The following is a 13,778-nucleotide window of genomic DNA, read 5'->3' on the forward strand; positions in this document are numbered from 1 at the left end:
TATCTTTTAGTTTTCTGACTTCACTGAGCATAACACTGGATACTGGTACTGGTACCACTGGTACTGGATAATCTTTATCACAAAGCTGGTTATGAACTGGTTCACTCACAAATGTGGCTACAAGAGCGTTAAACCTGAAATTACCTCACTAAACCCAAGCCCTGCTCATAGTACCAGTGGTTACAGATGCAGCTTTTGGTTTTTGAACTCGCTTCAAACTATTACAGGAAGTTTTCTTTAGAAGGAAGTTTAGAGATTAGAATTTGATTTGTTGACAAAGCAGCTAAGATACAGGAGTGCCTAATTGATTTAGTGCATGCCAAAGACACTACTGGGGCTGGTCATGTCAGTAATCCCATGGTGACAATGGAAAAATGTGGCCTTGATGTGGTTTTCATCAGGGGTGTGCAAGCCACCATAAAACAGAGCAGTGGCTCACTTTGTGCATTGCTATGCACATCGATTGAACCTAGTTGTGACTAATATGTGTTGTAAGAGCATAGCCTCATGCAACTTCTTTGGTGTCACTGAGTAACTCTACTCCTTGATGGCTTGTTCACTGACGTGCAAAAGGAGCTGATGGAGAATGACCCCAAGGGACCCAGCACACTGAAGGCTCACAAGATGGGCAGTATGACTTGGCAACTGTAGAGTCCTTCTCATTACCATGGATTCTGTGGACCACACTGGACACTGGACCAGATTCAGACCAGTGATGCATCTGACCATGGCACATCAGGAACTGCAATGGCTTTGAGAAAAAAATTCAGTTCTGTCTCCATCTGGTGGCCTTGAGCAGAACTCCCACAGTGACTGGTATTCTCTCAAAATACCTCTGGGGTGCAGAAAGACATACGTTACTAGAGAAGATCCATGACCATCAACATCTGAACTCATACTATTGTGGGGATGTTAATTCAAAACAAGCTCAAACGGAGTACAATCTCTTGATACACAGGCTCCAGAGAAAAGACGAACGCCACCTAGTAAGGTGATGCCTTTTTACCAGTTCGTGGTTGAGAATAATCTTCTTGAGATCAGCAAGCTCTGCTAGCTCATCATCACGCTCCCAGTCATATTATGCAGCAATGAAAGACGCTTCTCTTCTTTTAAATTCATCAAGAACAGACCACAGACCAGGCAGTTGCAAGGAAGAACAGCTGATGTGATGGTCATTGCAATCAAGGTCCCCCTGCAGTTATATCAGTGTGTGTAGGTGTGGTTACAGGTTATATGTACTTAGGCTACTGGTGATGATGGAGCTTTCAAGGAAGCTGAGTAGTTTGGAAAGAGGTTACTGCTGCTCAGTCGGAGCTTTCATTTACAACGGAGCGGACACTGCTATGTGAGGTCATCTCTGGTTTTATTATTTAAGTTCTCTAAATTAATTTGCATTGTGGATATAGTTTTTATATGTGAAATTACTCCCTTTAATATATATATATATATATATATATATATATTTTTTTTTTTTTTTTTTTTTTTTTTTTTTTTTTTTGGGTGAAGCAGACAAGGTTTTGCTGTGTTTAGGAAAAGTGTAGAAGTGAGTATTTAACCTAATATAAAATGGGATATTGCTGAGGCACAAAAACTGATTTAGTGGAGTTTTTAGAACAAACTCTGCAAAGCCTTTGAATATACACATGTCCAACTGAAGAAATGCAACTATTATAATATTTCTTTCTTTTCTGGGGAAGGACATTTGTGTTCCCCTCCAGAATTTTGGTTTGCATGACACCCCTGCTCTCTCTCCTTCCTCACACACACTCAGTCTTAGTTAGTGTAATGAGCAGTGATCCAGCCTTGACAGTATTATAGGATTTATATTGCTGATACATTCATGTGTAAGCAGCATTCTAATTTCTCTAATTGTAAGTAGGAGGAATAACTCATTTTCATAACTCATAACAGCTGAGACTGATGCTAGACTTTTAGACAGTTTAATATCATATACACATATATATATACACATTTAATATCATATTTTATAAGCTGATCATATATGTTCATGAGAAGTCATAGTTTGCAAAGTAATTGTAGTTACCTAAAAATGTAATGGAGTATAAAATGTAACATTTCCCTCTGAAATGTTGTGGAGTAGAAGTATAAATTATAATGACAACTCTAAATTAAAATAATCTGCAAGTACCTCAAAGCACTGTTGAATGCACTGAGAGAAGCACTTCAGGTTGTATTTCTTTTATTTATGAGAAAGGTCAAAGTCAAATGCATTTGTAGCTGAGATACAGTAAAAGCTAAAAATGCAGACAGATTCTGTAGGTTTCATATTCACAGTCGGAGTTTGCCCACTACTGTCCATTTAGAATATGCTTGTATAATCTACTTACATCTAACCAGGAAACCAACACTGCGACCTAAGGCAGTGATTTCTGCATGAAGTGTGTATATGTAAATATGCGAAACTGAAACTAAAGCTGGTTCAACTGCTGTTAATGTGTGGCTTTTCAGGATGCTGTATGTTGTTTTGGGCACTGTTGTAGGCCTCACTGAGCTGCTGAAGGTCCCTCATCAGGTTTGCAAACTGCTCCTCCTGTGAGCACACAGAAAACAACCATCAACATGTTTTATTCATCTCATTTCTACATGCTGAACTTGGACACAGTAAATGCCTCGGTGTTATGGAAAAGCTGCATTGAATGTGAACTGTTTAAAACAATGTGAACTGATAGTGAAATCCAAATTTAAATGTACTCCATTACCTTATCAACCACGGGCCAAGTGAAACATTTAAAAGAGCATAAAACAACTGTCTCAAATTATAACAATAATGTTTTCTATCTGTCTCATTGCCTACCAAATTGTCCCAAATAATAAAGCAGAGGCACATCTGTTTGTGCATAACTGTCTTTGAAATTTAAAATTAAGGTGTAAAAATGACCCCATCAGACTTAACAGTTACAAGTTAGGCTGTGTATAGTAATGAATTACACAAATAGGCTCAGTGTTTTATGGTTTTACGAAGTTCAATTTTGACTGACATGAAGTTGACTAGAAAAAAAGTTAATTGTGATGTAAACTACTCCTATAACAAAGCTTTAGAGGTAACATTTCACTTCATCCCTGCTTGATGATCAGTTTTTCTTACCAGTACGTTCATTCGCTCAGCTGCTGCAATGGCAACACTTAGCTTCCTCTCATCTTCCTCCCTTTCTTCCTCAATTACACCCAGCCTGTGACACACACAGATAGACAAGAACAGAACACTTAAGTTACTCATGATATTTAAGCATAAAATAATGTATGATGTAATTAGTAATAACAGATTGATCTCAACATGAATTATATTTTGCTTGAATAGTGAATACATTTGCTGGCAAGTGGAGCATGTACATCACTGTTAAACTCCACAGTGTTACCTGAAGGTGGCGCTGGCAAGCTGCTCCTCTCGCACAGCTAGCAGATTTCGGAGCTCGTTCACCTCAGCCTGCAGAATTGCATTCTGGTCCTGGCTTTGGATGATGAAGTCCTCCAGGCGCTTTGCCATGTCCAGCTCACGCTCCGTCACCTGCTCTATTCCCAGACGAAGCTCTGACAGTTCCTGAGCATGCTGGTGTGTAAAAGGACAATTTATGAAATGTGACAATGAAATCTCACACTACACAGCCAGAATTAGGTCATTTTAGTGGGACATCGGTTTGACATACCCTATCAAGTAAGTTGAGCTCCTCATTCTCAGGCTTCATCTCACTTTGCTCTCTGTTGGGAGTGACTTTGATCCAGGGAACTGGTGCAGGTGGACGTTTGATACTGGCAGTCTGAAACAAGAAGAAATGATTCCCTCTAATTCACCAGACAAAGCTATGTTTAGGATTTTACACCATGCAATATTTCAATATAGCCTGCTAGAAAAAGATGAAGTATTTGTATTTGTAGTGTAATGAGCACATGATCTGCTGAGAGCAGCAGCCAAAATAGCCAAGCAGTGCTCACAGTTCCTCTTTGTACTCACAGTATTTGGTGATGAGATAAGTGGCTCTTTGGTTTCCATCTCTTGTTCATCGTTGGGTGTTGGCAGAGCTTCAGAACTTGTCTGTCTCTTCAAGGCTTGTTTTGCTTGACCAGGACGTCTGTGTGGAGCACTCTGAGTTCTGGTGACTGGCTTCCTCTCTTTCACACCCCTCCGAGTCCTGCCTTCCCTGTTCAGTGAATGAAAAAATGTAATAATTATTGAAATGCCATACATGAAATGATGGCATTTGAAAACTTGTCATGGGCTGTGAATCAGTATGGTCATTTGGCGTTACATGAGCTGACTCATTTAATCAGAGGAGCTATATGACATGCACAAAAGCAGTGATCATGTCAAACATTTGTCTTCCTCAGTGGCTGTCTTATCTCTTTACTGTCGAGGCATTCAATAATGTTTAGTTGTTTAAGAGTTTGTATTAAAAACAGTCTCACCCTTGAGGACCAGTTCAGCTTGGGAGATGCATTTTTTTGGAAGGTGGTGAATGGGATGTCCCCACACATTTACATTAAGATGGGGGGCACATGTAGAAAGAGTTCAGCCAGAAAGTAATCAAGTTAAGTTTACATGGTACAGGATGAATCCCTGACAGCTCCTTTTTAAGTTATTTTTGAGATTTTTTGCCTTTATTTACATAATAACAGTTAGAGAGACATAGGAAAGTTATGCAGCACAGTGCCCAGACCAGATTCAGTAGTAAGGACTCAACCATAATGGTACACGATCTACCAGATCCAACTGAGAGGAGACCCCTAGGCAGACCCAGAGCTTGCTAGAGGGATTAGATGTCCCATCTGGGTTTGCAGTACCTCTGGATTTTCCAAAAGGATCTGGAGGACATAACTAGAGGTCTAGCATCTAAGAATGTCAAACTACAAGACATACTCCATGACTGTCAGAAATTAAATGGATAAATGGATGGATCACTGGTCCAAAATCTTAGGGGGCAGTCAGAAATCTCCTTCTCCATCCAAAAAGCAACACTGTGCCCAGTAACACATGTACAACTATCATACCCTTCTCGCAGGCCTTTGGAGTCCACAGGAAGCTGCTGGAGGGATGACTGGAGAGGGCTGTAGTTGTGCAAGTCTTTAGGAGGAACATACACTGGCTTGACTTGTCCCTTTTGGCTGCAAGAAAGAGCCTGCGTAAGTAACATGTAACAACACCATGTTCAAGTTCGTAATACATCACGTATTGCTAACAGGTCAAGTAGGACATAGGCCTTCAACATACCTGCTAACTGTGATGCGAGGTGCTTCAGGACTGAGTGACTCTGTTATCTGGTTGAGAATCGAAGGCAGAGGGTGCAGCTTGTCAATTGTGTCCTGAGAAAGAACCAAGCTGAATGTTAGGCCCTGTTTAGAGTCATTACACATGTCATCAGTATCTTAACACCTTGTATGGATTAGAAAAATGTAATTATTAGCTGTAGTTATTATTTATTAGCAATTATTATTTTTGAGCAATTAGCTGTACATGCAAACATCAATCAGAAACCAATCAGAATCAACCAATCAGTGAAACTGGAGCTAGTCTGGCTGGTTGAAATGAAAATGTCTAATTTCAAACTAGATCTTTATCCTAATAATATCTGGAGAATGTCTGAAAAGGTGTCATCCCCATATGTAAATGATTAGTGTGTATCGCCGCTCACTCCACCTTCACGTGTGGCCATTTGGATGTGCTTGGACAGCGTGTCATACAAACTCGTTCTTTTCTAGCATAACCAGACCAAAAGGGTTCGGAGGCACAGCAGCTGAGCCAAGGTTGATTGAGGTTGCTGTATTTCATGCCTATTCCAAATTATCCCACGGACATTGGAAACTATGCACTATACTGAACAGTCTGATGTTCGATCATGCACAAGCTTAAAGTGCTCACAAATTATTAATACTATGAGAGTTGCACAAACATTTACAGCTAACTACCAAACTGGACCCATTGGTTTTCTCTCCTACCTGGTCCCTTTGATGGATGATATCCACCAGCAGGCCGTGAAGCACAGCTAAACGTAGAGGCAGATCCACATAACCATCAAAGGAAGTCATTGGGATTTCTGAGTCTAGACTTGACACTGTTTGTAGAAAACTCCTCATTCCATCCCAGTGCTGCTCCAGGAATTCATTCATGAAGAGCATGTACTCTTCCTTCTCACCAAACCTGAATCAGAACAAAAGATTTAATTTACTTCAGCCACTTCAGGTAAACTAAAAAGATGTCATCATTCTCATTACGTCAAAAGGTATTTTGCTCTGGTACAAATTTGAATTTGACTTTGTCTATGCAGTTAAGTAGGAGCTCACAGGGTGAAGTTGGCCAAATTCTGGATGACTTTGGCAGTTAAGGTGAGGGTACGCAGGGTGTTTGGCTCTGGATAAGACTGTGCCAGACCAAAAAGAGAAGGACTGAGGATAGCAGGACATAAGAAGCGAAGGAAGAGGGACGCAGAGATGAGACGCTGGCCAATCTCTGGTTTGCCCTGGTCTTCGCACAGCTCCACCCAGCTGGAGAAGATCTTGTTTAACTCTTCAGGAAAGGGTCTGAGGGCAAGAAACATGTCAAGAATCAGCTCTGTGAATTCTGCTCAGACACCACTGGTAGCCTCAACATTTACTATTTAAGTCTTTTTCTATGATGAGCTCTCTTCTCTCACCCATGGATCTCAATAATCTTCCTCACTACCTCCTCACAGGTTTCCCTCAAGTGCTTCTGGCTGTTTGACAGTTCAGAGGCAGGGCATTTACGAGGATCAACTTCACAGTTCTCCACAGAGGCATACAGACGGGTGATAAAGTCTCCTGCAGTGAAAAAGAAAAGCACAGAGTTTGGCAAAAGCAAAGCCCCAACCAATACCAATTATCAGAGGCTTTTTTTTTTTAATACTACTGAGCTATCTCACCTAGTGTGTCAATGAGGTACTTCTGGCCCACGAGCTTCATATATTCATCTATGGCTTTAGTGGCCAGTGTGTTCTCTCTGAAGATCAGTGCCTCCTTCTCTCCAAGACGCTCCACCTCTGCACTACCCAAATCAATGAGGAACTCCTGAAGCATACACATTGAGTTAGGAACACATATTCTTATTCTTATTCTTAGTTCTTTTTGTTGTATTTTTTCAGATTTTGTTTGAATGGTGTTTTCCCATTGTGGGATTTCAAAATTACAATGCAGTCAGCTCATTCACCTTGGCTTTTCCGATACTCTGCAGTACATGGACCAGAGCCCCTGCCAGCTCTTCCTTCTCCTTGACATTCAGGAGTGGCTCCAGACTTCTGCACATTTCCACATAATCAACCGTCACATACTCAGCAAACTCTTTGTATTTCTCCATTGGCAACACTTGCAGATTCTGGAAACGGGCCTTGATGCGTAGTGATGCCTGTGGCCCCAGCAGCTCTTTCTTCCCCGCTGCGCTTGAGGCCTTGTATGGAGTTATTGGATACCACTTTTCCTGATAGGTCCTCCCTCGGATATCAGCCAAAGGTATGGCCACACTACCCAGTGGGTACAGGCTGGAGTCGTCTCGAGAGTGGCGCTTTTTCTTGGGATCCTCTTCACGGAAGAGGTGCAAGGTGATTTGGGAAATGCAGGGCAGGTTGTCTAGCTCAAAGAATTCACCCCAGAATAGTTGACACCCTCCAGCCACACCTCCACTGGCCCCCAGGACTCCTGAAGACCCAGTGGAGCTGTCCCCTGCCATGCTGGAGCGGTCAGACGGCTTGCCGACAGCTCTGCTGCTAGTGCGGGCGAACAGGGTCCCGTCCAGGTGTACCTCACAGTAATAACGCTTTTTGGGTGCCAGATCCTTAGCTTCATTTACCCACAGACTCAGGGAGTTCTCTGTCCGCTCAATATTATCCTGTGAACATTGATGCGGTTAGATCTTTTTAGTAACATTTTGATTTTGCATGACACATCTTCAGAACAAATGGCTAATAAGACTTACCTTATTGGGCTGGGCAGCCCGCCTCAGGTCCTCAATCCAGCGGTCACGTTCGGCAGCTGAGGAGCAGCCAAAGCAGTGAGTGTTCTCAGAGTTTATCACCTGTAGGTCCATTGAAACCAAAAAGACGCTGTTAGCCTTACTCGGATGGGAAGTTTCTTTTGTTTGACACAATTGAGGGAACCATATGATGCTCCCTTGGGAACCTGAAGGACAAAGCACAAGTCAAAATCTACCTCAAAGCAGTATTTCTCCCCCAGAATGGAGCTGTGGACAGGCCTGATGACAGTGCTAGTGTCTGCACTCAGATCTAGACTCTCCACTGCCCTGACTGGAATTGACAGAGACTCCCGGGAACCATAGTGCCTTAAAAATGGAAAAAAGTGGAAAAAGTCAGTCACAATGGAAACGAAAAAAAAGTAAAATGTAGAATACCATGATTTGTCGATGGTAACGTAATGAATTGTGTTTTACTGTACCTGCTCCCTTTGTTTTGGCCCATTCGGTTTAGTTGGGTGTTGCTGTTCCTCTTGGCCTCTTTATCCAGACGTCGCTTGATCAGTGCCTAGGGGTGAAGAAGGCAAGTGTTGTGTTTGAGGGCAATTATGTATTACATCAACAGGAAACGTGGGGGTAGCAGAAAGATTTTTTATCTCTTGTGTATAAATTACTTACCCTTACACCACCATCTTGGCTCTTTGGTCGAGAGCCACCTGACAGGCCCACATGGTCAGGGCTACATTCTAAGTGTGAAAGGATTGGAAGGATGAAACAAACACTTTGATATTGACAATAAACTGGAAAAGTCACTTTTATGTCAATCTTTTCCGATTTGTAACACACATTAGCCTAAGACACAGTTTCTTTCCATGTAGGGTATGTGGTCAACATTTTGTGTCTTTCTATTATTTTTTTCTGTGTAAAAATCCAAACTGCGCTGACTCCACAGGCAGAACTCATGTGTCTCAACTAAAGAAAGATTGCACTCTCTATTAGCAAATACAATCAGATTAGCCCATACAGGATGTGGTTTTCAGCTGGAGCTGAAGTTTACTAATTGTACATACTTTGCTCGCAGAAATTCATATTAGTTACTTAAAACTTTTCAGACAATAAAAATAGAAAAATCACATTCTCTTGTGATTTCCCCTGACTTGGGTCTTCAGTTTTACTATTTTTAGCCATTCAGTTACAAAGTAAAGACGTCTTTAAAGTCAAAGATCGAATGTACAAGTTTACAGCACAGACCACTGTCAGATAGATTTTCTCTCTTTTTTGCTTACCCAAAGCCCCACCACAAACAAGCCAGCGTCTAAATCCCATCATTTAGTCTGCAGGTGTGCCACAGTCTTGTTACTTCAATCTTTGCCCCGTTAACATTGCTCTCCTTTCTTCATTAACATATGTTGACGGTGACACCCAGCCAACCAGGCAACCAGCCAGAATCAGTACAGCATAAGTCACATCCACAGCGCAGTCTCTGAGCAAAATGGCAGAGCTGAATGGAAGCAGATACCGACTGTGCCCTCTCTCTCTCTACAAGCTATTGCTGGACTGGTAGAACACCCAGGCGCGATGTTATCTTCCCCGAAAAACATAGAGGAAGCAATTTGTCAGTGACTTGCACGCATAAACATTCAGCTATTTCCTCTGTGACTGTCTGCAGAATTATAGTTAGTGTGGATGTGATGTCAGTAGCTGTTACTCCTGTCATTCTTGTCCAGTTCCTGATGGTTTTGCTTAATGTTCACTGCATTTTAGAACACATAAATTTGTTCTTTACTTTTCTTGATTTGTACATATATATACATACTGTGTGTGTGTGTGTGTGTGTGTGTGTGTGTGTGTGTGTGTGTGTGTGTGTGTGTGTGTGTGTGTGTGTGTGATGTGTTAACCTGTGTCGATATCTGCAAGGTTCTGCATGCTGAGGTTGGAGAGGCAGCTGCTGACACGGTTTCGGGTCCACATTGTTGGCTGAGAAAAACACACACGGACATTTTGTCATTCAAAATACTCTTGTGCACTTTCCAGGGGAAATGAGTTGGTTTTAATCTTTGCATTCTGTCTGCAGGTATAATAGACTTTTATTGTATCATGGGGAGTTGGCAAGTGGTGTGTACGTGTGTGTTAGTACCTCTTCATCTGGGGATATGAGAATCTGTCCATCTTCGAGGATGCAGTTGCTAATGTCCCATAAGGGGACCTCCTGAGGCGGGACCCAGTGTTGTCGTGGCAGTTCAGTGTGTGCAGCTGGTGTAACTTCAACCTCCCCCACATCTGCCACATAAGCGGACACGTACCCACACATACATTGATATTCATCACTGCACAGCTTGCAGACATATGACTCTGCTGTAAATTCATCATTTCATACTAAATACAATCTGCAAGACAAATAATAAGAAAACAACTTCTCTTATTTGGGGAACCAAATATCCTTTATAATATATGAATATTGCCGTATTGGAGTATAATTGCAGTCACGTGCTGGCCCATGTTTGTTTGTTTGTTTTTTTTTTTGCAATTATGGCATGATGGCACTTATCTCCCACAGCACTTGGCTACTCCCATTTGTGGAGCTGCTTGGGCTTCTGATGCTATCACGCTCTTTTCATGACACACTACGATGAGCCACACACTTCCTGTGGTTTCTCAGTAGTTTTGCCTTGATATACGTGTCTTTCAACATAATTTTGGATGGTGTTTCAGATTTAAATTTTTTCCTTTTTAATAGACTTTATTGCCATGATATTTTATGTATTTTACTAAAGCACAGCAATGTATAGATTTACAAAGAAATTAAATAAATACTATGATCAATGAAGTGTTTCTATTGGAGAGCATAGGATTAACAGGTAATAAAATATTTCAACAATAAAACAGCCATTATTCTAAAAGAAAAGATACAGAGATGGTGGTCAGAAGCGATATTCTATGCAGTGAATGAGATTTTCTCCTTGTTCATTAATTTATAAAATCCAGGATCTTCTCTGGGCAGCCATATCTGCCTTTCCCTCTTCGACAGTGAGATGATTGTGATTCAGTCTGCATGTTGACATTGTTTTTCTCTTTCTGTCGTCAGTCTACCATAGTATACTGTCAGCTGACACCGAAATGTGTTTCAAGGTTTTTTTGGTGTGTGTGAACTTTGGTCAGGTGTAATTCTCTGAAGCTGTTCAGAAGTTGGCTGGGGTTTCTGATGTCAGCAGATAAAAGGTCAGCCAGTCTTAGTACCAGCTGGCTGAAATAACTCCTTTTTATTTTCTGCTGTTGTATTGGTAGGCAACAGGTATTTACTGAGCTCTCTTTTATGGATGCTTAAAAGCAAATAATATTGAATGGATGTTTTGTTTTTCTTTGTACACCTGAGAAGTGTGTGTGTGGGGTTTCAGTTGGATTTCTGCACTTCTCTTTTAAGTGACCATTTTGTTACGAGGAGCCACACACCTTAGTGCTAAAACAGTGCGGTGCATTTGGTTCAAGAACAAATTCATAGTTGTTCTAACCCATATTGTTTTAGCTTTGAGTTCCTTTTTAGCAGAGCAGAAGTTTCCTGTGGGAGTGGTTTGTAAATCTAGGTAAGCATGGCAGTTGGTTTGTTGATCTTTGTTTACTGCAGCTTTTACATTTTTTGGGAAGTGATGTTTTGATGTTTGTTCACTGTGAGGGTCTGACAGCACTAATAAAAGAAGGCCTGGGTCCTGCTAAAGTCTTTTTAGCAGGAGAAACAATGACCAGATTGTCTGCATTAATCAGACACTTAGTTTCTGTGTCTAAAAATGTCAGGTCCAGTAATGTCATCTGTTCATTTACAATCATTTGAAAAGGGTAGGTCTGATATTTCAGCCTCACCTAATGCCTCCATTCTTGTTTTCATACATCCACACAAAACTCTTTTTGACCAATTTGAAATTTTGACATCCAATTTGATGTTCATACATACCACTAAAAAAACTCCCTAATAGAGTGATATTCAGTTAGTTTACAAAATAATAATTTATGCCAGATTGAATCAAAATACATTTTTAATAACTCAATAAAAACATTTATTTTGGCTTTACTTTTCTAGTTATTTTGATGGTACAGATCAGGGTGTTGGGGGGGTGGGGGGGGGGGATTAATCATATCTTGAAGTCTATAAACCTTTAGTTGAGAATACTGGTAAGTACCTTCTTCAGGTTATCACTGACACAGATTCCTTTATATGGTCATCATACTCAGATTTGTTGTCAGGTGTGATCACACCGTCACTCCAACTTACAGCGACGACCCAAATGAAATAAAACTCACCATACTTGACATTTGCTTTCATGATTGAGTTTGTCCAAGGACCCTAGATGCTGAAATACTTTTAACAGTAATACATTACCCTTTATCATGTGTCATTGCGAAGTCACACGCACCCCACATAGTCATGTGTGTCACTGATACTGCATACAGTAAAAGGAAATCACGCTCAAACCTCATGGGGTAACCATTTTGATGCATGGAAACAAAATGTTGCTTAGTGCTTCTCACATTTTATCATAGTTTGATGTGTTCATTATATCAAAATTCATCATTCCAAATACTAAACCACTTGTTTAAATGACATTTTTACATCATCCCACATTATAAAGGACAATTACTGTGCTAATCCCAAGCATGAATGTGGAAGACTAATAAAGTTAAAATAGTTTGAGAGTACATATAAGTACTTTCAGATTACGTGGCATTACCTGGTAGTAATGTCGGTGTACTGCTCCGACTCTGCAGCTTGGGCCTCTTGAGCTTCTGGGAAACAGTCCTCAGGTACTTTTTTAGGAGTGCCCCTCCACCTCCTTTCTGTGAAGGGTCTGTGGAGGAGACCCCTGAGGCCTCTGCAGCGGTCGAAGATGAAGATGCATTTGCTGAGCTGGCTGCACTGGAGGAAGGGGACCGAGCTGCAAACAGTGACCCCGGAGGCTCGGACAGGGCCCTTCTGAAGGGGTTTTTCCTGGTTCCACTGGTGCCTTTATCTGGCTTGGCTCCCTCTCCACCTTTCCCACTGGATGAATTTTTATCTCCTGTTTCCTCGCTCAGGGCCTTACGCCAGTTCTGCATCTTGTTCCATTTGTTGGTGGAGGCCTTGTGGATCCTATCGATCGTAGATGTTGAACAAGCTGCCCCTTCTTCTTCATCTTTTACCTCATTGAGTGTTCCCTTGGAGCCGGTATGCCACTTGTAGGTATTAAGCGGGTCAGTGGGCTCAGATATTTGCCCTGGAGGAGGCTCAACGGAAGATTCCTTTTCCTTCTCTGGTGATTGCTGTTCCTTTAGTACTTGTTGAGCTGCAGGCTCAGAATCTTTCTCCTCAGTGCCCATTTCAGATTTGTAGGCTGTGTGACTCAAGTTTTGTCTCCTCTTTCAAGGTGGCATCAAACAAAATTCAAATACCTTCACAGGAGACCTCTTGTGTTTCCCTTATGACTATCTTAGACAATCTTGTTTGTCTTCAAGATGACAAAGTTGTCCGCGCCTGCACTTGCTCTGACTCTCTGCTTCTCTAGTTTCCTGTCTTGCAAAACGTCATCCGGCAACAACATGAGACTGTGCTCTGTCTGTGGTTGCTTTGCTGCCGTGCCCAACTCCTCTTATTCATGGGCGTTTTGCTTCCTCCTGAAATGACACAGAGAAGTTCACCTATTTACAGAAATCTCGCTATTTTGTTTTGCTCTTTATGTTTTCATTTAAAACTTCCCTGCTTCTTCACTTCCTGTTCTGCTTTTATGCCTTAGGTTTTCTTCCAAATGAAACTCTCTCTAATGTCCCCTTAAACTTGACATATGACCCAGGATTTCTGAAGAAATCTGCCTTTTTGTGGGCA

At 41.5% G+C, this 13,778-nt stretch overlaps 1 protein-coding gene across 2 annotated transcripts; it reads right to left on the reverse strand.

The window, feature by feature from the left end:
- Positions 1-2,183: 2,183 nt before the first annotated feature.
- On the reverse strand, positions 2,184-13,551 carry rasal3 (RAS protein activator like 3). Of its 2 annotated transcripts, XM_041035710.1 has the most exons (19): positions 12,652-13,551; positions 10,068-10,210; positions 9,829-9,907; positions 8,609-8,676; positions 8,413-8,498; positions 8,170-8,299; positions 7,937-8,035; positions 7,175-7,849; positions 6,891-7,035; positions 6,645-6,789; positions 6,295-6,531; positions 5,950-6,151; positions 5,225-5,316; positions 5,005-5,118; positions 3,971-4,157; positions 3,666-3,776; positions 3,378-3,568; positions 3,107-3,191; positions 2,184-2,551 (listed from the first exon to the last, which is right to left on the reverse strand). In XM_041035710.1, exons 1-19 carry the CDS (start codon positions 13,274-13,276, stop codon positions 2,441-2,443), a joined length of 3,525 nt encoding a protein of 1,174 aa, XP_040891644.1. In that variant the 5' UTR covers positions 13,277-13,551; the 3' UTR covers positions 2,184-2,440. The 2 variants fall into 2 exon arrangements, with proteins under 2 accessions (XP_040891644.1, XP_040891645.1); XM_041035711.1 differs by lacking the exons at positions 9,829-9,907; positions 10,068-10,210; positions 12,652-13,551 and adding an exon at positions 9,217-9,738.
- Between the last annotated feature and the right edge of the window lie 227 nt (positions 13,552-13,778).

The sequence above is a fragment of the Toxotes jaculatrix genome, chromosome 4 (genome assembly GCF_017976425.1).
Source record: "Toxotes jaculatrix isolate fToxJac2 chromosome 4, fToxJac2.pri, whole genome shotgun sequence".
NCBI lineage: Eukaryota > Metazoa > Chordata > Actinopteri > Toxotidae > Toxotes > Toxotes jaculatrix.